Source organism: Sander lucioperca, chromosome 22 (assembly GCF_008315115.2).
Source record: "Sander lucioperca isolate FBNREF2018 chromosome 22, SLUC_FBN_1.2, whole genome shotgun sequence".
Taxonomy (NCBI): Eukaryota; Metazoa; Chordata; class Actinopteri; order Perciformes; family Percidae; genus Sander; species Sander lucioperca.
Genome location: NC_050194.1, coordinates 10,798,629 through 10,825,781, shown reverse-complemented (window position 1 = coordinate 10,825,781; position 27,153 = coordinate 10,798,629). Strand labels below are relative to the sequence as shown.

General features: G+C 41.5%; 4 protein-coding genes across 9 annotated transcripts in view; 2 read left to right on the top strand and 2 right to left on the bottom strand.

The window, feature by feature from the left end:
- Window positions 1–2,840, top strand: part of LOC116044233 (cytohesin-3) — a 37,960-nt gene extending 35,120 nt beyond the window's left edge. The window contains exon 13 of the mRNA XM_031291263.2: window positions 1,276–2,840. Coding sequence (XP_031147123.1) covers window positions 1,276–1,348 — 73 coding nt within the window. The 3' untranslated portion in view covers window positions 1,349–2,840. The remainder of the gene's footprint in view (window positions 1–1,275) is intronic.
- Window positions 1–20,342, top strand: part of LOC116044235 (ankyrin repeat domain-containing protein 61) — a 27,846-nt gene extending 7,504 nt beyond the window's left edge. The window contains exons 2-8 of the mRNA XM_031291266.2: window positions 10,755–10,760; window positions 11,254–11,257; window positions 16,945–17,080; window positions 17,369–17,463; window positions 18,774–18,945; window positions 19,114–19,311; window positions 19,456–20,342. Coding sequence (XP_031147126.2) covers window positions 16,982–17,080; window positions 17,369–17,463; window positions 18,774–18,945; window positions 19,114–19,311; window positions 19,456–20,079 — 1,188 coding nt within the window. The 5' untranslated portion in view covers window positions 10,755–10,760; window positions 11,254–11,257; window positions 16,945–16,981 and the 3' untranslated portion in view covers window positions 20,080–20,342. The remainder of the gene's footprint in view (window positions 1–10,754; window positions 10,761–11,253; window positions 11,258–16,944; window positions 17,081–17,368; window positions 17,464–18,773; window positions 18,946–19,113; window positions 19,312–19,455) is intronic.
- On the bottom strand, window positions 3,544–14,018 carry usp42 (ubiquitin specific peptidase 42). 3 transcript variants are annotated; one of them, XM_031291247.2, is made up of 18 exons: window positions 13,873–14,018; window positions 12,153–12,405; window positions 10,730–10,936; window positions 10,447–10,557; window positions 10,112–10,211; window positions 9,597–9,664; window positions 9,410–9,480; window positions 9,188–9,270; window positions 8,989–9,100; window positions 8,716–8,856; window positions 8,226–8,326; window positions 7,933–8,098; window positions 7,159–7,833; window positions 6,970–7,040; window positions 5,657–6,772; window positions 4,777–5,090; window positions 4,606–4,669; window positions 3,544–4,377 (listed from the first exon to the last, which is right to left on the bottom strand). In XM_031291247.2, the coding sequence occupies exons 2-17, from the start codon at window positions 12,394–12,396 to the stop codon at window positions 4,608–4,610; spliced, it is 3,642 nt and encodes a 1,213-aa protein (XP_031147107.1). In that variant the 5' UTR covers window positions 12,397–12,405; window positions 13,873–14,018; the 3' UTR covers window positions 3,544–4,377; window positions 4,606–4,607. The 3 variants fall into 3 exon arrangements, with proteins under 3 accessions (XP_031147107.1, XP_031147109.1, XP_031147110.1); XM_031291249.2 differs by having other exon boundaries at window positions 4,777–5,087; XM_031291250.2 differs by lacking the exon at window positions 13,873–14,018 and adding an exon at window positions 11,342–11,491 and having other exon boundaries at window positions 12,153–12,398.
- Window positions 14,617–27,153, bottom strand: eif2ak1 (eukaryotic translation initiation factor 2-alpha kinase 1). Of its 4 annotated transcripts, XM_031291261.1 has the most exons (16): window positions 26,744–26,881; window positions 23,956–24,044; window positions 23,313–23,480; window positions 23,013–23,149; window positions 22,603–22,646; window positions 22,410–22,509; window positions 22,223–22,303; window positions 22,037–22,130; window positions 21,896–21,944; window positions 20,649–21,009; window positions 20,418–20,526; window positions 20,191–20,297; window positions 15,766–15,880; window positions 15,584–15,663; window positions 15,167–15,400; window positions 14,617–14,841 (listed from the first exon to the last, which is right to left on the bottom strand). In XM_031291261.1, the coding sequence occupies exons 2-16, from the start codon at window positions 24,005–24,007 to the stop codon at window positions 14,716–14,718; spliced, it is 1,857 nt and encodes a 618-aa protein (XP_031147121.1). In that variant the 5' UTR covers window positions 24,008–24,044; window positions 26,744–26,881; the 3' UTR covers window positions 14,617–14,715. The 4 variants fall into 4 exon arrangements, 3 of the variants coding, with proteins under 3 accessions (XP_031147121.1, XP_031147119.1, XP_031147120.1); XR_004896337.1 differs by lacking the exon at window positions 23,956–24,044 and having other exon boundaries at window positions 15,167–15,396; window positions 26,744–27,153; XM_031291259.1 differs by lacking the exon at window positions 23,956–24,044 and having other exon boundaries at window positions 26,744–27,152.

Genomic DNA, 27,153 nt, shown 5'->3' with positions numbered 1-27,153 from the left:
AGTCATAGTATTGTATGTCAAAAAAGTCATAGTATAGTATGTCAAAACAAAGATTTAAAAAAGTCAGAGTATAATATGTCGAAAAAATCATAGTATAGTATGTCGATAAAAACGTCTAGTATAGTATGTCAAAAAAAGATTTAAAAAAGTCATAGTATAGTATGTCGAAAAAAGTCATAGTATAGTATGTTGATAAACATCATAAAAAGTCATAGTATAGTATGTCGTGATGGGTAAAAGGAGAGAGGTGGTCACTTTACTCTGTTTGGGAGATTCAGTCAATTGACCATCAGATGACACGTGTGTACTGTACATTTCACACTCCTGTGGCAGGCCTCAGAGCTTTTAGTGCAAAAGCACAAGTGTGATCCAGAAGTGTTTTAAGTGCAGTTGCACATCATAATGTAAAGTATTTTCCGGTCACTGCTGAAACAATAAATATCACAAATTGGACTCAGCAGGACAGAGCTGTGCTGCCTCAAACACACTCTCACTTGACTCAGCTGCTGGGGTGGCAGACTGTCCTGTGGTCAGCAGATACACACACAGACATCACCTGACTCATCTGCATGGCTGGAAATGGCTCTTGTGGTAACTGTTTTGTGAACACACACACACACACACACACACACACACACACACACACACACACACACACACACACACACACACACACACACACACACACACACACACATATGTATAACACTGGCCTGTTGCTGGGAAGGCTGCGTGTGGGTTACTCAGCATTATTCCTATCCTAAGTGTATGTTAGTGATGACACCTAGGGTGGGAAGCTTTGATTTTCCTATATTCCAATGTTGCTGAATCAGCATTCACACAATGAGATGTTGAGATATTAATAGCACAAGCAAGGGGAGTTTGACTGAAGAGCGGGTTTCAGAGGTGTAACAAATCACTGTAAATGTCAGGTTTCTGTGTTGATTACTCGGAGAATCAAAGCCAACGGGTTTCTTTCTAGAGCCACCACACAGCCTTATGGGTTTTTAAGTACTGGCTGATAGATACAAGACCGTATAAAGTCCAGTTAGTACACTGAGAAATTACTGGACCTCATCCCAAACAATACTGGAATGTTCTAAACATCACAAATTGATCCTGTGTAACAGTGTTTTTCAGTAACCTATGTGACTGGTAATAAAAATACATATTGTTCATAATGTTGACAACAACATTGTCAGCGTATGTAGGATTTACATAAACAGTGAAAAACTGTTGATCAGTGATCCGTTCTTTCCTCTCCTCTTTCCGCAGAGCAAGCATCAGCAGGGACCCTTTCTATGACATGCTGGCCACCAGGAAGCGGAGGATAGCCAATAAGAAATGATGTCCGTCCACCTTCAACCACACCTGCCTCGAACACCATGTCTGTGACCAGCAGAGTCCTTGTGTGTGTGTGTGTATGTGTGTTTCGTCACGGGGAGTCATGAAGGGTCTCCCGGTTGTTCTTTTAGGGCTGGAGGATGAGCAGCAGGCACAGGTGGGAGTTTTTTTCGGGACTAAAATGGATCAAGTTTATTTCTGCGTGAAGATTGTCTGCATCTGTTCTTGGTTGATGATGTGAAGGTTTTACATCCGGCACGGACTCTGAACACTTGCCATGTACCATTTGGGTGAGACCTTATGGGGGAAGAAGGAATTGTGTGCAAAATCTTATTATCCAAGGTGGATGATCAGAAATGGCCAATTTAATGAGGACTACAGCCATGACTGGAATCATGGGATATCTTTGCATAGTGTGGCGAGATTGCCCTCTGCTGGACACATAAGGAATCTAAGGGAGGATATGAAACATGAATATCCTCCTCACATGGCATTCTTTTCATCTAGACCGCCTGACTGCTTGGTTGTCTGCTGTCTGCCAACAAGACTCCCAGATGCCAGTAAACATTTTATTATCTTCTCCTCACATGTCCTTTGACAACTGCCAACAACGTTTTGTAGTATCCTGTAACTACAGAAAGCCTCAAGCTTAAAATCAGCTGGTCTGATTGTTAGCCCTCAAGTGACTGTATCTGTATATGCAAACACACTGATTTATTCTAGAAATAGTCTCATATACTAACACTTACAGTACGTGCCCTTATTTCCTCTTTGAAGGCAAAGGAATTGATACAGCTCAAGGAATAATACTTCACGTGTATTGAGTGTAATGACCCCTTTTAAGTGGCCAGTTTTAAAAAGCTATATACATCCTATATTAAATCTGTAAACGGTCATATTATGTATTGAAAATCCACCTCTGTGTTCATTTCTTTTGTATTTATTTTCTTAATTTGTTTAACAAAAGAGGCAGTCCCCGATTTACATTATGCATGTATAGAATATATTGTACATACTGTTTTTGTTTCTTTCTTTGTTGTGTTTATGTAGCATGTAAATCATAATGGCCGTAGCCTATACCCGTTCACCTTTTTTTTTTTTTTTTTTAGTTAAACCTCTAACAGTTTACAATAGTGGAAGAGGGACTTTGTGCAGCTCTTTGCAGAGCAGTGAAACTTCCTCACACTGTGTTATTACTGAAGATCAGATAATACATGTTATATGAAAGAAAAACTCACTATGCTGAGTTGGACAAGAGAGTATAGGACACAAGCGGGTTCAAAACACCCTTGAAAATGAGATACTGGAATTTTCAAAACTCCAATGCTGACTGGAATCTGAGGACTGTCTTCCCAAACAGAGATCAAGACAACTTGCAGCCTAATCTTTCACTAGTAGATGGAGGTTTAAACATAGCTTGATCTTAGTTTGGGGAAAACTGCTCCTGAATACTTTGATGAAGGCTTTTAAATAAAATGACATGCTGATCAGAAAACCAGTTCTTGTGTGCATGTGAATTCAGCGAAAAAGAGTTCAACTCGCTAAACTTAGGTCTTTGGTTATTTCAAACATGGAAACAGTGTTGTGAATAAAATATAGTCAGCTGAGTCACTTTGCCAGTGGCTAGAAATGTGTGTGTATTTAACTAGACGTGAATACAGAAGAGTGCTATCGGTTTCCATCCACACTTAAATGTATCTACATCATAATTTAACGGTAGTGGAAAGTTTGTTTAACAAGAGGCTTGGTTACAATCAATCTATTCCTAGTATATAATACAAAAGGCAGACAGGAGCTTTTCATAAATCCCTGGCAACTCGTCAGTCATGTCCGTTAGCATTTTTCCCATTCATTTCAATGCAGCTTGTAAACAAAGTCAAAGACCAAGAACAATTACAATTTCTGACATGAACAAATGTATTTTAAGGCTTTTACCTTATACAATGTATAAATTCTGACATGCTAAACTAAAAAAGTAAAACAGCAGTTTTTTTTTAACTTCTGTCGAAGGTTGGGAGAAAAAAAAAGCAAACCATATTCCTTGCCATAGTTTGTCCAGAGTATGGTCAAAATTAACACAGATTTTTTTCTAAAAACAAAGCAGAACAAACAAAACATCTACTGATAACCCTGATACAGGATTTTTACGTATAAAAATAACTGATAGTACAGTCCAAAATTAAATTCACAGTATTTTTGATGACGCTAGAAGACACAAACTGTATTTTTCATTAAAAAGCAAACACAAATGGTCCACAGTCATAACATATTGTTGATGCTTTTTTTTTTTTTCTTTCAATGTTTAAAAAGAAAAAGAATGTGAGAGAGGCATGATCCAGAGAGAAACCTTAGCATCTGTGAAAAAGTTTAAAAATTACATAGTGAATCTTAGGCTTCAGAGCAAAAATGACAAAAAAAACAAAATTAAAAAAAAAAAAAACTGGGAAATGTCCTCAAGTCTGTCCAGGGTTTATGTGGAGCTATCAGTCAGCGAAGCCTTGTAGCTGTGCTGCACTCGTCTGTCTGTTCGTGAATATCTCCCTCCATTAGTTTGTCCGCTCCCAGTGGGATCAAAGAAAAAACTCAAAAACATCGCGGCTCTGTAAATATGGTGACATCTTAAACTTGCAGCCAACATGATGCCTTTTCTCCTCGGCAACACGTTTCCCTTTAGTTTCATTTTTATTCGAAGCGGTTGGATATCCACGATGGATGTTTGCAGGTTTTCAAGTCCTGAGTTCCACTGAGCAGCAGTTGAGATGTTTAAGCTCCAGGCTTTGTTTGTGTTCATACAAGTATATATATATATTAATATCTTTCATCATAAATGTCCAATGGGTGACAGTTTGTTTTTAACCATAGTTAAGAGAATCGTGGCAAATAAATCATTGCCTTAAAAAAAAACAAAAAAAAAAAAACATTTAAAACACTTTCGCTGTGGTAAAAATACAATATATTCCCAACGAAGAAGCACCACGTCAAAAAAGTTGTTGATGTCATTCCTCTGCTGTTGTTATAATGGTGTTGATGTGTCTGAAACGAGAAAGAAGAGATCTCTGTAAAATCGGTTTGCAGACCTATTAGCTAAAATATTTGCACCTATAGATTAGATTCAACTTTATTGTCATTGTGCAGTATACAAGTACAAAGACAGCGAAATGCAGTTTATGCAGTCTATAATAAGAGCTCTTACTGTTTATTAGTACCGATCTGTAATAGAGATGTACTACTGTGATAATCATTAAAAGGGCGCCCACTCACAGTCAGTGTTTCAAGCCACTGGAGAATCCGTGGGAGTCGCCATTGGTTTGGCTATAACCATTTCCTGCAAAACAGGATCAACACTATAAATTGACAAGCTCCACAGCAGCGTTTATTTCAGCATTTTGATTCTTTTTGAGGATGACTCTGACTGTGAAGAAGCGGTGATACCTTTGTGTCCGTTGAGATGGTGGTGAGTTGAACCGTTTGTGTGTGAGGGGTGGATGGAGGGGAGTAGATGGTCACTGCTGCCGTCGGTGTAGTCTGTGCGCCGGCGCTTTTCTGGCGAAAAACCGTTGTCGTGTTTCGCATCCTTGACGTCATGGTAACGCCGCTTGCGGCTCTCCATCTCCTCACTGCTTCGGTTCCTGTGGCTCCGAGCTGCTCCTGGGCTTCGCTGCTCGGCCTCGCTGTCCCGCTGCCTCCTCTTTTTCTTCTTCTTCTTTTTTGTTTCAGCGGCTCTGTCTGAGTCCACTTCGGAGCTTCTAGGGAAAAACGGAAAACGCACCATGATTATTCTCAATCCACGACTAAATCCAAAACTGACTGACGAGTTGAAGGCTTTGTCAACAGCTTAAGACAAATGGTGTAGCTACGTTAAAGTCTATAAAAACATAAAAAAATATGGAAAAAAAAGCACCCCTTACAACTTCACAGAACCCAAGTTGATGTCTTCAAATGTCTTTGTATGTCTGTGTATTGTGTTTTCTCAGAAAGTCCAAAATCCCAAACTATTGCGTTTACTATGACAAAGAAAAGCAGCAAATCCTTACATTGGAGGAGCTAAAACCTTGCTTGAAAAATTGCTACAACAATTCATTATCAAAATAGTTGCAGATTTCCTTTCTGGTGACTGACTAATTGATTCATTGGCAAACTGTTTTAGTCCTAAAATAATGAGAATTAAATTATGCAATTCAGTTTACAATAGAGGATAGTACAATTGATGGTGATCTAACGATGAATGGTTGAGCAAAATGGCAAATGTTACTAACCAAAACAAAATTTACACAAAGCATGCAGCATGGAGGCAAATATAGCGTTAACTCACCCGCTCTCGCGGTGTCTGTCTTGATCCTTTGACTTCTTCTTTTTCTTGCTCTTTTTGTGTTTTTTAGAGCGGCGGGCCTCAGAGCTGTCATCCCTCTCCTTGCTCAACGGACCAGCAGTCCTGTGATTCTGGTCCTCCCTGTTTGGAGCCGATTCAAACGAGGAGAGACGAGCCCGAGGAGGCGAGTCCTTGGACTTTGTGGAGGTTTCTCGCTCTGTGGCAGGCGAGGAAGTCTCCTCTTTTGACGGATAACGGTCCCTCTCTCTGCCGTTGCTCTTGTCCTTCATCACCCGGGGTTCTCGACTCTCCTGCTGCCACCGCCCACGACTATGAGACTCCTCGCGATAGGGATAACCGTGTCCCCTCCGCTCGCGGTCCCAGTCCTCTCTGGACCGGTGGTGATGATAGTGGTGGTAATGGTGAGAGCACCTGTCGCGATCACGCTCCCTGGGGTGGTGGACGTTCCGCTCCCAGCGACGCTCAGACTCCCAGTCCCTGTAGGAACGATCGTAAGGAGGCATACGATCCCTGTACGAGCGACGGTGAGGATCCCGGGAGTCCCGTCTGTGCCGAAGGTGATCACTGTCACTTTCTCCACTCCTGTCTCTGTAGTGTCTCTCCCTGTCGTGTCTCTCCCTGTCTCTGCTCCAGTCAGAGTACAGTCTGTCTCTCTCCCTGTCTCGGGAAGTTTGTCCTTCATTGCCTCTAGAACTGGGCTTGGACTGGTGTTGCTCCTTAGCATCTGTGCGTCTTTCAGTGCCTGCTGACGTATCACTGGTCTGTGGTGAGTCCTTTGCTTTCTCCCCACCTCTGCTAACCTTCTGTGGAGCTGCAGAGACCCCATTGGTGCTTTGGGAGCACTCTGGCGGGATGGATAAGGCCGCAGGGTTGCCATGCTGGGCACAAGAGGAAGCCGATTCCCTAGATGTGACAGAATGGGTCTTTGTAGCTGAAGGTGGAGAGCTAACGGCGGTGGACGCTGTACGCTGATGCAGGGGTTCAGACACCGCTTTAGCCCTTGTGTCAGGAGTGGAGAGATGCTGGCTTTCGCTGGCAGCAGGATGGATGCTCTGAGAAGAACTGGCCTGGGATGAGGAAGAATGATGGGCCTCTTTGCTAGAAAAAAAACAAACAAAATGCATAAGCAAATAAATATTGCTTGGTATCACACTTTTGGGGTGCAACGTCTGTGTATACTGTAAAAATGTGAGAATAAAGCAAATTGATAAAACTCACAGATTTTTTTTAACTGCTTAATATGTGGCTGACAGAGAAATAGCTTTTCCAGCTTACTGTTAGAGTGCTAATCTTACCTTGTATCACTATGGTCACTATCTAGTCCATTAGCCGCAACAGTAGCCGCTGTGGATGAACTGCCAGAGATCTGAGGAGCAAAAACAAGATGATTTATTTATTATTTATCAATTTAGAAACAATAATACTGTTCATAAGGTTATACATTTATTATAAAGAGATGCAAGAACACAAAGCATATCATTTACTTTATCAGGGGTGTTGTGTCCATTCACTTTGTGGTGTCCATAATGGTGCCCATTTTGACTGGATTTAGAGACGCCATTGGTTGGTCCATTTAATCCGTAACCGTTGTGGTGTACTCCCGATTCTCCGTTGGTGGCTTGAGAAGAATTATTAAAGGTCTCTCCCGTTCTGCCGTTTCCATTAAAACGAGACTTGGCTGAACCGCCGTTATCCAGAGTGCCACAGTTCTCCTGGTCCGATTCCTCTGAAGACTCTTGGCCGTACGGCACCAAGAACGACGATCCATTCCCTCCTGTGTGGTGGTTCCCGTTTCTGCAAGACGTGCCGTTAATGTGGTTAAGCTGACGTGGAACAAAGCGAACGTCTGAGGTAGACTGAGAGGAGGATAAAGAGCTGGAGGAGGATGAGCTGCTGCTGCTGGCGGCAGAGGACGGCTGGCTGTAAGAGGACGAGGAGGAGGACGGCCGGTTCGGTTTGCCTTGTCCAATGAAGAATGAAAGCTTCTGGCGCTTGTCGTGGTCTGGGATCATTGTGGGCCGGCTGATTGAGTGGGAGATGGAAGAAGAGGAAGATGCCAGTCCATGGCTTGGTTTTTCCATAACACTGCTGCTGGTGCTGGGCTTGGAGTTGGTGGGATAGTCCCTCAGAGATCCATTCCCATTAACGTGAAGCGTGCGCTGAGGAGGAAACAAAAAGGACATGTTTTAAGTGCCTAGGTCCAACACTGGAATATATATCTCAAATGGGTAACATTCAAATATTAGAGTCTGCAGTACCTTGGTCATGTGTGGTGGCAGCTGGGGACCGATGAAGCCGATGTTGTTTTGGTGGACGGTGGTGTTGACGCGTGGTATCACCACCGGTCGTGGAGACGACTGACCGGGGACGCCTGGGTTATGGCTCATGTGGCTGTAGTCCCCTGTTTTTTTCACATCACTGGACCTAGTGACACCAGCAAAAGAGACATTAGCATTAGGAAGCATTTTAAACGAATGAGAGGGTTCATATTAAAGGCTTTGTGACTTTTTAAGGTTTCTTAGAATGTCTTTTAAAATGATGGTTTACTCACTTGATGTAGAAAAGGACATACGCCTGCTGGTTGAGAACAGACCTGATGTCACTGACAGACACAGAGGAGTCGTTCATCTGATACCACTGCCCATTGCTTGCCTGGGAAACACAACAGAAGAGTTGGCAGGTTTTAATATATTGGCTTAACAGAATCATAATTGTCACCCATCTTCCATTTCAACATTTTACTTTTACTCAGTTTCTGAATTTGCTATTAGACATATTTTAATAATAATAATAATAATAATAATAATAATAATAATAATATTGTGTTTATATACTTTTATGCACTCAAACTAAGACCTGGAGAAACATTTTTCTAAGTCAAGACCTCAATCTGTTAAGAGCAAGAGTTGATGTAGGAACTCTGTATTCAATTGTTATGGTGAGTTGTTAATAGACAGTTGGAGAGACAAATGTGTGCATGTGTACTTGGCAACAGCAGCGCCATGATTGATTAGAACATTGGGCCAAAGCAGTGCCAGTACCTTAATATAGCAGAAGTAGTGTCCAGCATGACAGCTGAATCCAGAGTGGACCAGCACAGCATACAGCCCGTAGACCTGGGGCTCCCCTTGAGACTGAGACATAAAGGGCTGCAGGTCCAGGTACTCTGGATATTTCACATCCTGATGACCAAAAAAAAACAACAGCTGACTAATATCAAATCAAATATTCACTTTACAAAAACACTAAACTTACAGGTGATTTCCTATAGCTATATCATGGTTCGGGATATTAAAGCCCACACGTCATTGTACCTTTGTGATTTTGCCTCCACTGAAGTTTGCAAAGCGTTTGAGTGAGAGGGTGAGCACATTGGAGCTGCGATGGATGGTAAATCTCTTTGAGGCTGTGACCATTTTTTTGCACCTGAGGAAAATAAATGTTCAGTTAGTTAGCTGCCAGACTCTTTCTTGACATCTGTTCTAAATTCCTTTAGTCTGTAAAACAACTCACTTGGTGCACTTGTAGGCGTTTTCTCCATCCAGCTGTTCTGGCTTGACAAATTGCTCCAGAGCCTTGGAGACACTGGGAGCTGTCTGCATGGACAGAAAAATGGATTTTGGTACCGTTCTCAAGATCCTTGCAAAAATCTGAATTTCTTTTTTTTTTTTTAACACATTTGCAGTAAAACACAGACATATCAGACCCACAAGTGACAGAGAATCTTCTGATTACCTTAATTTCGAGAGTTATATCCAAGAAAGGGTCAAATGTATCGGAGACTGCTTTGCAGTTTAAACATTTAACTGAAAAAGAAAAATCTGTGTTTATTAATTAGTCGAGGAAAGCTGTAAAACAACAAAGAAATGACCTCATGTAGAAGAAACAAATCAAGAAAACAAAATCAACGCTTGTAACATACCTCTGGACCTTAGGTACCCGCCAAAGACTTGATGGATGAAAGTGGTTGCCTGCGTTTGCCTGTCCAATCTGTCATAAAGATAAATATGAGGATGAAAATCAACCAATTAGGGCAATGACATACCTGACTGGTTGCCTTATTAATCCAACAAACACACATATTTTCTGGCTGTACTGAAACAGAGAAAAAAAATTACAGTATATTGCACTGACAAGTCACAACATATTGCAGCCGAAACAGCAGGAGTGAGAAAGGGAGGAATTAGAGCAAGAGTAATTAGTTGAGAGGCCACCTGTTACTACAGAATATGAATCAACTTGATACTTGAAGTTCCTAAAAATCACTCTGAGAACCACCATGGCCAGCCCAGAGCATCTATTAAACATACATTTAGGCTTTGTATGCCTACATAACCTACTTGGCAAGGGCTTGACACCGATTTCACATATTTCAGGAGAAAAACATGAATACTTTATCCGAAGCTGTGTACAGTTTTGGAAATGTATGAAACTTACTTGGTCCCAGGTAAGCAGGCCTTTTGCATAGCATCCACTGTGTACCGCAGGAACTCATGGGCATCCTCCTGACTTCCATAGCGGAAGTGCTTAGCAATCCCTGTGAGGGAAAAAAACAAAACAGTAAAATATATAGGAAGTTGATAAATGATATTACACTTACACATAGATGTAAAGTTAAAAATTATTTCAACAGAAACTACAAACTCCCACCAGAAAATTTCCCTCCAAAATTAAAAAAGTAAACAGCCACACAAGTGCCTCTGTGTCATTCGGTTCAGGTAAACATTTTGTAAAATAACTTCTGTGTTTTAGGTCTACAGACAACCACTTACTTTTGAGCTCATTGAGCACCCCAATGGGCTTAATGACATTCCCAGAGTTTGCAAAAACCTGAATGATGTGATTTTGCATGGTGCACATCATACAGAACCCCGGCTCGTGACCTGCGGCAGGGACAGATGGTCAAAACATTGATTAGTAAGACATGAATCAGACAAGAAATCAGCTCACAGATTGGTGTGACATTTACAAGCTTAGTGTGACAATTACTGCATGACTGTACAAGTACACAATAACTTCCTTGGTGCAAAGAAGCACCTTGACACACTAACTTACATGTTTTGGAGTGCTCCCGCGTCAGCAAGTAGTTGGCAAACGGAGGGGTGTAGGTAAGACACTGCAGGGCTGAGTTGAGGAAGCAGGTGTTCCCCATGTTCTGCAGGCCTGCACCAATGCGCTGAACCTGGGTCCACTTCAGGTTGAGCCGCTCTGGAGGGAAGAGGACCTTCTGGGGCGAGTCAATGCCATCACCGCTGCTTATCACTATACACACAGAGCCAACATTGTTACTAAAATTAGATTCAATGGGGTTCACCTTCAGGACCTTACAGTCATAGCTATCAGTCTAAAGAGTTACATAAATGTAATCCTGACTACTGAGTCAGGCCGGTTTCACATAGCGTCAGGCAGTCCTCCAGCGGACTGGCGAAAAACGCAAGTATTCCCATTAATTTTGAATGGGGGTGGTGGGGGCCCCAGGTGGGTGAGAAAAAAAAAACAAACGATAACACAGACTCAACTTTTGTAGAAATGCAACCCGACGTCACGCTGCGGTGGCCAATCATGTAACCCGCGATCAGACTCGTCAGTCTGTTTTGAGGTGGTGTAAGAGTCCCGTATAGTAAATAAAAAATGATAAGGTTAAAAAACAAAACACAAGCACTTAACTGCCCAGGAGTTTGTGTAACAGCTGACTGTTTCCTGCAACAAGCTCCAGCACAAAGCACAGTCGATCCGTCTCTTTTCTCTCTCTCTCTCTCTCTCTCTCTCCGTGAAATGAAGCTGCCTGCCTCAGAAATGTCGAGATCTATAAACGATCTGACGGAAAACAATAATTGTGAAATATATAGTCTATTTGTGCTACAGTACATTAGGTGGTTAAAGAACACAACAGGACGTCACACAAATGGGCCATTAATGTGACACTCCCACCGCCGGGCCGACTGATCTAGTCTGAATAAAGCCTAAGACTGTAAAACAAGTTGAAGGATAAAAAAAAAAAAAAAAAAGAGTTTCTCTTTTGTTTCTGCTAAACAAGTCAGGCTGCTCTTTATATCAAAACACCAATTGCGTCACAAGCTCAGGAGATTGATCATGCTCTCACAAAACTGGCTTGGTTATGTAACTGGATGAATGAAAGTAGAGTGGAAGCAGCAACACAACACCCACAAAACCAGTTGTGTCACACTCTTATAATAATAACAATAACAATCCCATAATAAAAGTAGCATACAATTGTGGCTTCCTTAGTGAGCTTGGCATTATGTATATGTACATCAGCATTTCCAATATGGATGGGAAAATACTGATTGGTATTAGCCTCAAATTAATTTATAATTGAGCTGCTTGAAAAGATAGGTCAGAGTACTCTGCCATGCATCTACTGTGTGAGCAATAAATGGAGGGTAAGGCGTACATTTTCCTTCCAGCTTTCAAGGCATGCATTAAAAACACAGCTGATAAAAGCCCTTGCTCCTACCTTGCTCCTTGGGCCGGTCCGCAGAGGAGGGTGTACTGTTGTAGACTGCAGCTCCAGGCGTGGGGCCCAGGCAGCCTCCTGCAGCCTTCAGCCTCGGAGAGTCGCTGGGCATCGTGGGATTGCCCATTGCCCAGCTGCTGGAACAGCTGCCGTCCATCCCCGCGTCTCCACTGGTAAAGGGAGTTCGCTTACACCCGACTGACTCGTAGTCAGACTTTTCTGAAGATCTGTCAACTATGGTCATTGTTCATTGCTGTATGAGGGGCCGAAACACAGAGGTATACAACTATGAGCTGCTGAGAATACAGATTGAGTTCAAGGGTTTGTGTTTATCATTTCTGTTGTTGCTTTAGACACATGTAATCTGAGTGTGGCACATCATGACCGTTACTGTTCTCAAATACAGAGTGATAACTTTTTCTTAACTTCTCTTACTGTTCTCGAGATGTGTAACACACTAAATTATACACGTCTTTTTGTTCTCACAGACGATATTAACACAACTAATTTGTATAACATTACAGTACATTTAGATTATAGCCACTACAGTAAATACCATAGCCAGAATATCAATATTTACCACAAATGATCCCTGCATTCAAATACATTGTTTATTTGCATTAGACAATTTCAGGGTCATCTACTACTATGCCCCTTCATCAGTTATAAAAATGTTGTATTAGATATGATTTATTTTTGGGGAGAGGGGGATCACTGTTTCACAGAAGAAAAGTCCCTCTCAGTGATATCTTTCACACCAACCAAACTCAGTGGGAGCAGTACATTATAAAAGTATCAATTAACAAAAGCTATGAACAAAATAATAGCAGGGACTGACTGCAATTGAGTTAAAAGTAAGACATTTCTCATCCAGCCACTTGTATCTAAAAACTAAAGTAACATAGCTCTTGGTGATAGCAAATCATGGGCACTTTTCCTTTAAAAAGCAAACGTATGGAAACTGCTTCGAATATGTTAAAAGCTACTAACTTCTGCAAAAGTTACCTTGTGAACGTTAGCTACTAGTTCAAAAACCCGACAGAGGAAATGTCCTGGTCGGAAGCACGTTTACAACAACAGCTGTTCCCTCCCACCTACTCCGGCAGACTGGCGCACGTTGGCTAACAGACGGCTGCTAGGCCTTTAACACGCAGCGCCGCTAAACCTCCCTAAAACACGCATTAAACCTTCGTAAGCCCTTGTGGGAGACGTAACACCGATTGAAAGCCCATCTTTGTTGTCGATGACAGGAACAGAATGACTGATGAGGAGCGAGCGACTCCCGAAGTCACGAACACCATGGAAACGGCGAACACATAGCTAACAAATGGGGCTAGCTCACATTACGTGCGGCGACGGCAGCGCTCGTGCGGCAATATTGATGCTAACGCTAGCTAGCTCGGCTCGATGGAAGCTGAGTGACATGGCGGAGAGCAACGTAACCATCTACTATAAACGCCAAAGGGCAGTTTTTTATTTCCACTTCGAAATACATTTGATTTACAATACGTGGGCTCGAGTAACAGGACGTCTATCTAGCTAGCCGAGAAAGGAGGGGCTCGACACCGGCGGTTGTGTGTGCTCACTGCGCTGCTCTCTCCGACATGACAGAGAACCGGTGTAAGACTACTACAACAAATCTCAGCGGCTTAGGCCTACCAAAACATTACGGCTGCACAGTTAATGTGACAATTAATCGTAAAATCAGCAACACACTCACCTAAAATCTGTCATGAATACGTTAATAGCGATTGTAAATCCATTCCTTATTTCCAGCGGGTGTCCGGCGGTGAACAATGACGTAGCTAATTGCCCCACGGGTACATCCGGGTACCTGCAATGAAAGGCGGTCTCTGATTGGTTCATTCCGCCGTTTCTGTGAGAGGAACGTGTTTCGGGACCTTTGTGTACACAATGTACAACCAACATTTCGTGCTTTATACCCACAGAGATATACTTTAAGTGGTTCCAGTATAATTACTTGGTTATAAGCAGGCCAACTTGACAGCACAGATGTTTATATTTGAGCTGAAATGCCCATTTAAAAATAGATTAAGCAGTACCCACAGCATTTCCACTTTTAAAAGTTAATAACTGTGTACTCATATAATCAAAATTGAAAGGCTTATTGTGTCCACAGTTGGTTTTCAAGTTGCTGACAATTATGGTCAGCTTCATCTTCATGATCAGGAAGTTGCACAAAATTATAATAGACATGGTCAACTCTGTTTATAGGTCACTTTTTTCACTTTCACTTTCAATTTGTTATAAGTGTACTACTTTTAAAGAAACACCTCAAATGATCAATAATTACATATTGCTTTTCAGAAATCCAACAAGATGTTTTATTTTTTTTATTGAACAGCTGAATGAAAATAAATAATTGCATCCTTACATCCAGGTGTACAACACACATTTATATGCACACACACACACACACACACACACACACACACACACACACACACACACACACACACACACACACAACCACTTGTACCAATTCACCAAAACATAGTGTAGTAGTGGTTGAATAAATCAAGTTTTGACAGTATGTGAAGGCTCAGGTCTTGTCCGACTCAGAGAAATGAACTGGGACTTCGGAGCTCTGAAGCCGACTGATCTGTCTCCTCAGCTGCATGATCTCTTCCTCCTGCTCTTCAACCCTTCTCTGCAACCCATGGATCACCTAAAGAAAAAAGAGATATGCTTTAAATTGGTTGGTATTTAACTATACTGCAAATGCAAGTGTTATTTAGCCTTGCTGAAGCCAACAGAGAACACTTTCTGGTGACACATGCAGCGTAGCCACACATGTAAACAGTAAAACAAAAACTGAACTGAACATTATATGTAATCCTAAATCCAATTTACATTTGTTTCCAGACAGTTACATACTTGTAGATTTTGAATTATTAATACCATATCATTTAAAAAAAAATTTCATAGCACAAAAAGCCATCAGGGGGTTAATTTTTTAGAGCTAAAATATACCCATATATCCCCACACGTACTATGTCTTTACTGCAGAAGAGTTCACTCTGTAGAAGCTCGCTGGCTGTGGGCCGAACAATGGGGTCCTTATTTGTCAGCTTCATGATGAACTTAGTCAGGACTGGCCATCTCTGGCAGAACGAGTCTGGGATTTTCCCCTCTCTCAGGTCCCCAAGGGTCCGGACCCGCTCCATCTCTGTCCCAAAAGGCTGGAATAGCTCGAGAGCCAGCACTCCGATGCTGTACATATCTGACTGGGAAAGCAAAAACATTACAAATAAAGTTCTTAAAAATGTCATATGAGCGATGACACTGATGAAGATTAATGATAAAATGACAAAGTTGATAAATGATAAAAGTATAGCACGAAAATATGTCATGTTACGTGAAAAATGAAGTCTGAGTTCACATAATTTAGTTAGTATGTATGTGTTTACCTTTGAATCATAATGGGAGCCCTTCAGTTGTTCTGGAGCAGCATACACAAATGTGCCAACACCTGTAGTATGTGAGGAATCTGTAAAATACACCAGAAATGTGACTTTAAAGAAAACAGTACCATCTAGCGGTAAAAAAATATATAAATAAATATATAAAAATATATAACAAGCAGTATTACCACTGCTGGGAGAGGTGGTGCTTTTATGGCCATCCATTATTATATCCCTGCAGGCCAGACCAAAGTCCCCAATCCGAACATGGTAGTCATGACCATGGAGGAAAATGTTCCTTGGCTGTAGAAAAAACAAATACATTGTAATTATAGCTGCTGCACAGCTGTGAGTCAGGGCCGGGCATTTTAATGAGGAAGAAGACAAATGAGAAATACAATTATCATTAAACCTTGAAATCTAGTTGTCTAATGCACACAAACAATACATGAGTAGGTATTAGCATGCTTGTTCTGTATTAACCAGGGCTTGAACTCACAAACTCAGACATCAGAGACAAGTCATGATCTTGTTGAGCTAACTGCCAAGTAAGTAACCATAGAAGGCTTTTACACTTAATGACCGGCAAGCAGATTTCAAACTAGTGACAAAAATCCAGTTATCAAGACAACATTCTGAGAATTTGTGTACTTTATTTTAAACAACATAGATCTGTCTGTAATTTATTTTTTACAAAGATTGAATGCTCCATAAGTGACAAAACTGATCCTTAAAGATGCTCTATTCCCATTGACTGCAATAGCTTACATGAGGATAGAATTCAAAATGTTGTAAAAATTTCAGTTTTGGAGAAAAAAATTCCGATATTTACCACACTACTTCCACCACGAGATCATGATGAACATTGGACATTTATTAAGCGAGAATTTGAGGTAGTTGTTTACAGTACTGTTTACAGTACATTAGTAATAGGCAAGCATTTCAGTTTTTGCAAAGTAATAATTCCCTGCTTTCCTAAAAGTAAAATATTGAGGTGCCTCAAGTCTCGAAACAACCTCAACATAACATGGTTAACACTGGGTGTCATCAGTTCCCATAATTGGCCCCGCACGTAGCCAGAAGTTATCAGTTGTGACAGGAAGGCTTTACATCAAACTTTAGGCACTTAACTCTCAAACCGACATGATGAAATCAGACTGACTGAAAACACCGAACACAGAAAACAGAAGTAGCATTTTGATTTCTCCCTCCTCAGAGAGCCAAATTAGCTGATAAATGAGAAGTTCACGCTTGCATGGACAAACCAGAACAACCCGCTTTCAACCACTACAGTACACACTTCCTGAGAGACTAAACACAGACAGCAGTGAAGCTGCCATGCCTGGTCATGTTGGAGGAGAGCAAAGAACATGGGGATAGGAGCGGTAACTCTATACCGGAATTATGGATGAAGACTTGGGACGTATAGAAGACATGTCAAAAAAGTATGGGAGCAACTTTCTCATCGAGATACAGGGTGCACCTGGGGACGTTTTCTGGATGGTAAATGCAACAATGCAACCATTTTTTTTTAAATGACAATTGACAGAATTGAAACATGTTAAATGTTTAGTTTCCCAGTGCCACATGGACAGAAGCACAGCATCTTATACGTATATATTATAATATTGCCAAATATATAAATGAACATGCATACAGTATGCACAGTGATGACCACAAGAAGCGTATTATTCAATTTATAAAATCAAAAGAAAAAATAAGGACATTCTTGCAATGTTTGATTGCAACATATTTGTATTTCTCAGTTTGTCTTGTCTCGTCTTGCCTCAGGGTCTTGCTACACTTCCCCTTCATCTGGCTGCCTCTTACAGGAGAGTAAAGAGCATGCAGAGTCTGCTGCCAACAGGGGCAGACCCTGAACTGAGGTCTGGATAAACACAATAAACAACTCAGCTGGAGTTGTTTATCTTTATTAGTTACACAGTTTACAATGGCATGCAACACTTGTTCCTTTTATCGTTTACCGGTGTTCGACACCCATGTAAAGCAGCTAACCAGATCTTTTTTTTTCCACTTAAGAAGTAGTAAAGTTAGTCAACTCAGATCTGTAGTTTCAACTGCTGAACTTAAGATGCTTATATATGCCTTAATCTCATCTCACAACAACTGTACACACTTTTCTTCTCACTTAGTATGTCTGTTCTTGATCGTCTTTAGTAGGGATGCACCGATCCGACTTTTTCAGTCCCAATACCAATACCAATGCCTGGGCTTTGTGTATCTGTCGATACCCAATACCGATCCGATACCGTTGTTGAATTAATAATACACTGTATACCTTCCACTTTATACCTTCCTTCCCCCATGTGGAAGAGACTAAAGGCACCAGACTTCCCTAACTAAACATTACTTTCCTAACTAAGACAAAATAACATAGATGGAATGTATTGAATTCTTATTTATTTGTACACTCAACTCCTCCAGCATGCGACACACGTGCGACAGAGGGAAAAAAACGATCAAAACTGGATCGGACCGTGGATCTGTTCATTTTTCTGATCCCCGATCCAGCTATTTTGTCAATATCGGGACCGATATCCGATCTTAATATCGGATCAGTGCACCCCTAGTCTTTAGTCATTCCAGAATACTGCTGCAAGGCTACTCACTAGGTCAAATAGGCCGTCTCATATTAACCCTGTTCTTAAGTCTCTTCACCGGCATATAAGATTCAGTTTAAAATTCTCAATCCTACATACAGAACATTGCACGGTCAGGCTCCTGCAAATGTGCCTGAGGTACTTCACCCATATTCGTCAGCTCGCTCTCTTAGGTCAAATATGATAAATGTACTGTCTGTCCCACGCACCCGGCCTAAGACCTGAGGTGATCAAGCTTTTGAGTCCGTGGCACCTAAACTATGGAATGCTCTGCCTCCACCCTTACGTTCCGCTGCTTCTGTAGATTTAAAAAAAAAAATCAGATAAAGACCTACCTGTTTAGACAGGCGTTTGGTTGACCTGTCTGCACTTGATGTATTATTATATCATTTTTAATTGTGTTTTAAAAATGTGTTATGTTATCTTGTATGTTTTTTTATGCCCCTGTAAAACACTTTGTGATTGTATCTGTGAAAAGCGCTCTATAAATACATTTTATTTACTTAAAGACTTACTTTTATCTTGAATAAATAAAAAAATCTGCACCGGTTTCACTGTCTCTACCTCTGTCACAGGGACCAGCTCGGTCGAACCACTCTGCACTTGGTGATAGCCGGTTGGCCGAGAATCCTGACTAATTGGCCAAAACCAGGCTCCAAGTTCCAGACTGCTGTAATCGGTGTGTGTAGGCAGGCAGAGGCCTGTCTACGGCTCCTCTGTGAGCACGGTGTTAACGTCAATGCAGAGGTGGAAAGTTTATCATATAGAACATCAAAGTTTAGCAATTTTAGCGATTTTTTTTTACTAATTTAAGGTCATGTTTGTGAAACATACATTTTTAAGATCCTCAAGAATGCAAAGAAATTCCTTTTGAAATATTTTGCCAAAGGTGTGTTTCTTGTGGTTCCTCTCTAGGTGGAGGGGAGTCACCAGACAGCTCTCCACCTGTCAGTACGCTACGTAGCTCTGTCTGCTGTCCACATTCTGGCCAGCTATGGTGCTGATGTTAATGCTGTGGACAGCACTGGGATGACTCCCCTGCACATGGCCGCTGGGATCCTCCATAAGGACATTATAGCCAGCTTGATCAAGGAGGGAGCAGATATAAACATGGTTCGCATTGTCTCTCTGTGCATAGGAATTCATAAGTGACACCCAGTGATTCCCCTTTAACTGTCTTTTTGGTGCTTTAATCTTGTTGACATATGTGCATTAGGTTCTACATTAACTTCAAGTACATTCTTGACTATTTTCAAGGGGGTCAAGCATTCTGGCAACACTCCTCTGCACCTAGCTGCTGTGGCAATGGCTATGAAGACCACTCAAACCCCAGGGGACGACATTAGCTGCATCTCTGAGCTGCTTGAGCATGGGGCCGAGGTCAACGCGGTGAACAAAGCTGGGTTGACACCTTTACAGGAGGCGTGCAGCATGGGCAACAAGGAGCTGGTGGAGCTGCTGCTCAGGTATGGAGCCAATATCAATAAGCTGACTAAAGCAGGGGAGAGCTGTCTGTTCCTGTTCCTGAACCACAGGCCTAACGTAAGGAACAGCTCTCTGCTGCTGAAACTCCTCAGCCTCACCTCCCTGCTCACGGTCTACAACCACAACGGCCACCTGCCCTCCACCTTGACACTACCATGTTTCTTCAAACAGAGAGACCAGCTACTAAATCTCACTCAGCAGCCAAGGAGGCTTCAGGATATTTGCAAGAGTGGCATTTATCTAAAACATGTGCATGACAAGAGAGAAGAGTTGCGAAAGATCCTGCCTGAGAAGCTATATGACTTTGTATTCAACTACTGGGAAACAAAGATTTCCTTTGTGACAGATGTTGACCAGGACTCTTTTAATGACTTTTTTAATATTACTTCTAGTTGACACCAGTGTGTCAATGCAAACTACTGCAAAAGTTTGCATTAAGCTACAGAGATAACCTCAAATACTGTATATGCTGATCATTGACAAATGTAATCTATCAAAGCACCTTACCTTCAGGTCTCTGTGCATGATTCCCCTGGAGTGAATGTACTCCACTCCTTCAAGTATCTTTCTCAGCATGCTGCATGTATGTTCGGTATCAACACATCTGTAAGGACCTGAAAATACAAAAGTTTATAAAAAAAAAATTCTCTAAAATTGTATTTGATGTCATTTTATGTATAATCTGTAATAGAACAATATCATTTTGTAAAGGAATTCAAGTGTAAAACAATTACATCTTGAGGTTTGTTCTTCTTTGGGCTTGGTGTTCCTCTCAGAGATCCAGTCCTTCAGTGAGCGCTCACACAGCTGCATCTGGATGTAGAGCATCAGGTGGAACTGTACCTGCAGATATAACCATAACTGAAAACTTAAATCCATTTTAAGTGTACATTGAAGCGAAAACATGGCAATCGTTATCCCTCTAGAAATTTGTCTGATCACTGAAAGCCTGGTTAAGCACCTACCTCTTTAAAAGGCTTTGTTGTGCATTTGTCGATGCAGGAGTTGTTGTTCAGTTCCATGCTACTCCTGCTGGATTCCTCCTCTAACAGTGCTGAACTGTCCCGCCCCATGGCAGGACATTTGGAGCTTTTCGGGGGACCTCGTTGTCCCAGGAACACACAGGGGACGTAGTTCTCAGGAATCCGGCGCATCGTCTTGGGACACACCACCTGGCCCTTCTCCTGGGTTGGAACTAAAGCTGTGACGTGCTCCGCCTCTCTTAGGGGTACTTTGGCATTTGAAGCAGAATCTGGCGATGCTCGACTGAGGCTTTGGAAAACTATCGAAGAGCTGGAGCTACTGTTGTCAGGGCTCTCATTAGAACTGCGAAAGAAAGAGCCGAGATAGATTTAGTGTTGTTGGACAACTACTATCGCTGCTGAGTAAGGTCTGGCTCCTCCACACATGTATTCCAGGATAGGAAAAAAAAACAAACTCTGGGTTGTTTGCATTTCTTTAAACCAATCGCAATCTTCTTGGGCGGCGCTAAGCTCCGGATGCAGCGACGGTGGCTCTGCAAAATATTCTTGGGAAGGAACTTGTTTTGGTCAAACATTTGCACCCCGCAAAAGAAAACGCACATACAATATTAAATTAAGTTAATTGTTCACTGAATACAGTAACTTGAGCTATTTAAATTAGCTGGATACATGGTGAAAATTAATTTGCTCTTACCAGTGTATCGCAGTGTGTATTTTGTCCATAGCAAATCCCCGCCAATCGGTCCCAAAACGTCCCAGTTAGAGAGTAAATGCCGTAAATATATTAATTGTAAGTCTTTACAATCATTCCCCGGAAGAACCAAGCAGGCTTGCCTTATTGCACGATCCCAATTTTCTTCAGAACTTGCCATTTTCAACGTGTAGCTTACTAATTTGGAGGTTCTGGTTGTTGTTTCCAGTAGCAAACGGAATTTGAGAACGGCAATAGAAAGAGAGCGGAAGGTGAAGGACATCCAGTGCCGGATGTTCCAGCGACTATCCTGGAAATAAACTGTTGTCGACCCAGACTATTGGAAAACATAATCAATCAATCAGACTTTATTTATATAGCATAGAAATGTAGCGCACACACGCACACACACAGACACACACACACAGACACAGACACACACACGCGCACACACACAGACACACACACACAGATGTACACATCTAACACACCTGCCAGTATACACATAAGATCAAACACCATCGGAAAACGATCCTACCTGTCTTGTTGTTCCGGTGACTCCAGTGCAGGCAGGAGAGGCTCAGGATCTACAACAGAGTTGTTTTTCCCATAAAGCTTCTCTTATGATAGTACAGTCACTAATTTCAGCCCAACAAATTTGTCGCAGTTAACAACTCACGTGCCACAGGCTGAACATGTTCCATCCACGCAGTGTGATAGCCAACAACATTTACATGTAGCAGGCTGGACAACACTTTGACTTCCCTGAGGACCTAGAGCCAAACAAAATAGTGTAATTATTAATCTATTATATCTCTGGGCGTAAAAAAAAAACAACTCTATTGATAAAACACTGATGGCCCACCTTCATGCAGTCATCTTTTGAGACTTTTTTGATGAGAATTTTCTTCACTGCATAAAACTGTCCATCTAGTTTGTTCATAACCTACAAGATGATGTCAAATATAACATGATTGTGTCAATCAACTTAGTCCTTCTTTAGAGGAGTTTGTTAAAAGAAAAATAGCATTGAGTATAAAAGAGTAAAATACCTTAAAAACATTTCCATATGATCCTTTTCCAAGTCGGACTATTTCTTCAAATTCACTAACATACCGGGACGTCTGTGCTTGAAACAGACCCTCCTTAGGTCTGTGGGAAGGCAAAAACAAACATCACTTCCACAATACTTAAATATTTAATCGAAGCAAGTCAACTTCAAAAACTACTCAAAGTACAGCCTACCTTATAGCAGGATTGTGTGTGTTTGAGCCGAGACCTTGTTGGCCCTGCAAAATGAGATGAGGATGAACAGTAACCACACTGTGCACATGATAACACTAGATTGTACCAGTTACTAATTTTTTAAAGCTTTACCCAGTTCACACAACTGTAAGTTAACTGCTTTGATCAATACTCTTATTGACAAGTATATTATACATAGTACAAATACCCACTTTACATAATAGTACTAGTCCCAAACTAACAACATACCTACTACTACTAAGCCTCCAATAGAGAAGATTAGCCAAAATAATTTGGGATCTTTTTTTAATGGGCCCTGTCCCATTGCAAGTATGAATAGGTGGTGCCTTGAAGTAGAAAAGGTTGCGAACCCCTGCCCTGGTGGACATACTGGTGACGTGTCCAGGTACCTGTGGGTACAGCGAGGAGCTGGCAGCATGAAGCAGCTCAGTGAAGGCCCGGTTGTGCTGCAGTCTGACGGTGCTGAACTCATCACTTATGGCCAAAGGGGAGAGGAGGTTCATGGCAGCTAAACGCTGGCCAATGACTGTCAGGAGGAAACAAAACAATAATTTGTAACTACAGTTTGTAAATTTGGAATAAATAAACAATAATTGCAAGGTACTTGACACAGCCGAATGTAGGGACAGAATGGTAAACATGTCTTTTCAAACTACCAATCAATTCCAGCCCAACATCTCAGTACATACCTTTAAACAGCATACGTGAGCGCGCTGGGTTGCTCTCATAGACGAAGCACAGGTGCTCCAGTAGAGACCCCAGGAGAAGGTGGTTGGGGATTGCTGAGGCAAACTCTTGGATGGACGGGTAATGTTTACCAGCCATAAACACCTCACGATTATTATCTGTGTCAGAAGCTGAGCATACCAAATAAAAAAAAAAATAAAAAAATTAGAAAGAGGAAGCAGTGGTTAATTATTATGATGGTGATGATTCTTTGTTCCGTTTTGTTTTTGTAGCACCAAACAACAGTTTAGATTATATTTCACTTTGTTAAACTCCAACTAAAATCAAATACTCATATAAGCACACCGTTTCTTTGCTGTAGTCTTACCTTCTTCAATAACTTTTGCTATCATTTCAACAATGTTTCTGTCTCCTAGGTCCATTTTTTTCTGTATAAAAACAGCGTTGGTGCGATATTTAGCTTACTAATGATTATCCTGTTCACCTCGGGGCAAAATATAAGCTCATCTTGTTCATACATAAGGGGGCGTGCACAGCAGTAATGCTTATCTGCCTGGTCCAGCAGACACCAGCCTCCTCCACCTACTGTACTCCCACACTGACTGTAAACACATGACCAAGTTGAGCCACTTGAGGTCACTGTACCTGAATGGGAGAGAGGGGCTGGTTTATCTTTCCCACACATCTTTACTCTCATACCGCTGGATGAGCGGAGTGGCAGGTCTTGACTTGTTCTGTAGCAGAAATTGGTTGCTGAACTCAAATTTGACTTGATCTTACATTCCGATGATGTGACTAGACCCATGCAAACTTATTTGTCAGCAAGTTTGTAGAAGATTAAGGGTAAATTGGCATTCCACCAAATTTATACATGAAGGTCAATTTACCCGTCGTGGAGAGTACTACTCAGCCTGTAAAAACAGCTGTGTGAAGTCTTCTGTGGTAGTGGAGGGAGCTCTCTAAAGTCTGAGAAAATAACCCTGATGATGTCATCTGCATTATAACTGGGGGGTATGTAGTTTAAAAGATGGCTGGATTCAACAGGCAGGGAGGGTCTAATGAAAGATGCTGTCAAGTTGCATTATTGGACATGGAGGATCCACCAATTTCTAAACCTTGACTCATACATGCACAAAAGGCCGGATGTCTCGGCATCCATTGCTTGGAGTTTGACCATTCTATTTTTAATCTGTCTTGCACTAGTCCTCCTACTTTATGAATGTCCTATATCAAATTACTGGAGTACCCCTTTAAGCCTGTTGATTAGGGGTGGGCTGTAAGCCTACAGAAAGAAATAACACAATACCTTCTTCTTCTAATATTGATTCATACCACGCTATATATCAATATACTGTGTTTTTTATTAAGAAACAAAAACAAACATGTAGTTGTTATTCATAATATTCACAACATGAGACTGCAACTAGGGATGTCCCGATCAGGTTTTTTTGCCCTCGAGTCCGAGTCATTTGATTTTGAGTATCTACCAATACCGAGTCCCGATCCGATACTTCTATAATAATTCAACTTTATAATACCTCCAGACCGCAGACATACTTGCGCTTTCCGCTTCAAGCTGCTTCCGTGTTCTACTTTGCCGGCATTTAACCAATAGCGTCTCTGCAACAAAGTGATGTCATGCCGCACGTATTGCTGTTTCTGTGTGGAGTCAAAAGGGTCTAACTCTGTGCCACCGCATAACTATAGATGTGTTAAAAAATAATGAGAATATATATACATATATATCCGAGTCCTGATCGGGAGGTAACGTCCGATTCCGATCGAGTCTGAAACCACGTGATCGGGCCCGATTTCCGATCACGTGATCGGATCTGGACATCCCTAACTGCAACAGTTCTTTTTTTAAGACAGGACAGCTGAAGACATAAAAGAGGGAGAGAGGAGGAATGATATGCAGCAAAAGGCTGCAGGTCGGAATCGAACCCATGGCCATTGTGGTAAGGACTGAGCCTTTGTACACGGGGTGCATGTTCAACCAGGTGAGCTAACCGGGTGTATCGACCTTAACAGTTCTTGAAGAAATCTACTACTACTACTGTAAAATTAGACAACTTTAGAGGCTTGGTTTGGATTAATTTACCTTAATGGAATAGAGAACAGGACTGGGCTGTCCAAATATGTGGAAATATCTTTATTCTAGAGGTTATTTCTATGATGGAACAATCAAAGTTGATCCTTAGAGGCTTACAGTCTACAGTTTGTGCAATACAGGGACACTACCATGGCTTGTATAGGGGGACAAACTGTCCTAAGATGAGGAAAAGACTAAAACTTGTATGCCCAAAAGTGTAATAACCAGTCCGATATTTATGCAATTTTATGCGATGAAATTGCGGGAACTTGCAAAAATTGCGGGAACTTGCAAAAATTGTGGGAACTTGCAAAAATTGCGGGAACTTGCAAAAACTGCGGTTTCATCATGGCTTCATCGTGGGGTTTGCAGCTTTTCGATGATGTTCACGTCGCGTAATTACGTCACTTCATAACGTTCCCATGGCAACAGGGGAAAATGGCTGCTCTTGTGTGAAGTAAACGCAACATTTTTCAACTTTCTGCTAAGATATATGTGACTTTTTTGCAACAAAAATGCGGGGATTATGAAATCATGCAAGCCCCCGCATAAATATGCGGACTTTGGCTGATTATGCATTGAATTATGTGATCGCATAATCACGTTTTTCTGGAGGGACTGAATTACAAACACTAAACTCTGGCATTAAAACACGATTACACTGAAATCTACAAGTGCAAAAATATGGTATAGTATGGACTGTGCTAGAAGATAAATAATGTCAATTTTAAAATGTGGCTATATTTTCCTGGACTTTATAAACTCCAAATCTTACTTTAAAAATGTTTAATGGGGGACAACTGGTGGATGCTGGGATACTGGTTACTGCCCAAAACCCATAATCTGATTTATGGATGTGTCTGATGTGTAAAATACATGTAGGTGTGTGGACAGAAATTAGCTCAACTTTTTATTAACTGCAGACAATTTCATGTTCAGTTTTATTATTAAACCATTCAACAGAATTAGGCATGATACATTTGTTATTGCTTTTCCAAAAGCACAGGACACAGTGGCTTGACCCATTTGTCTGCTGTGGTACTACAGTTGATCTAACATGGATGTTTATCAAAAATGGAATAATGGTAGGGTGTGCACTTTACTGAGGGTGTGTGTGCGTGTGTGCGTGTGAGTGTGTGGGGGGGAGGTCCACGTCCACCCACCCTATAATTTCTCAACTACGCCCCTGCCTGTTTATAAAAGCAAGAAAGTCTTTAGCTATTCATAGTCAGACGTTTGTATTCTGGCATGATTGTGTCAGGTGAGGTTAATTTGGGATAACCGCCACCAAGGAACAGTAAACAACTAATGAATTAACGTAGAAGAAGAAAAGCTGCTTACTGTCAAAATGGACTTCATCGTCCTCTTCGCTTGCCACACTTAACAGGCTAACGTTACTCTCAACCTCATGTCTCTTGATGGGTTTAAGGTTGCGGACAGCCAAAAAGTTACTGCTGCTTCCAGAACATTCCTCTGACCTCAGGAATCCGTTGTTGGATGTTGAACTGTACATTTTTGTATGCAAACAACGATGACTTGACAAAACAAAGTACTAAAACGCTGTCTAATTCACACAGCAGCTAACGCTATTTTATATCTGCAGTATGCTGCGTCAAACTACTGGTTAAATACTTCCTTCCCAAGTGTTAACATCGTATGAATCTTTCAGAAGAGATTAAACATTACTCTCACAAGTAGCCGACCATATGGTCTGTCAAAAGACGCCATGATGCAATAGCCAGAGAGGGACC

Excerpts from the sequence above, each read along its gene's own strand:
- usp42 (XM_031291247.2), bottom strand. The coding sequence starts at position 12,396 with ATGACCATAGTTGACAGATCTTCAGAAAAGTCTGACTACGAGTCAGTC. Across the intron at positions 8,327-8,715 it reads ACTACTTCTGCTATATTAAG|GCAAGCAATGGGCAGTGGTA; the intron begins GTACTGGCACTG and ends TGTGTTTCCCAG. Across the intron at positions 6,773-6,969 it reads AGTGACCATAGTGATACAAG|CAAAGAGGCCCATCATTCTT; the intron begins GTAAGATTAGCA and ends TTTTTTTTCTAG.
- eif2ak1 (XM_031291259.1), bottom strand. The coding sequence starts at position 26,915 with ATGTACAGTTCAACATCCAACAACGGATTCCTGAGGTCAGAGGAATGT. Across the intron at positions 20,527-20,648 it reads CAACAAAGCCTTTTAAAGAG|GTACAGTTCCACCTGATGCT; the intron begins GTAGGTGCTTAA and ends TTATATCTGCAG. Across the intron at positions 20,298-20,417 it reads AGAAGAACAAACCTCAAGAT|GTCCTTACAGATGTGTTGAT; the intron begins GTAATTGTTTTA and ends TTGTATTTTCAG.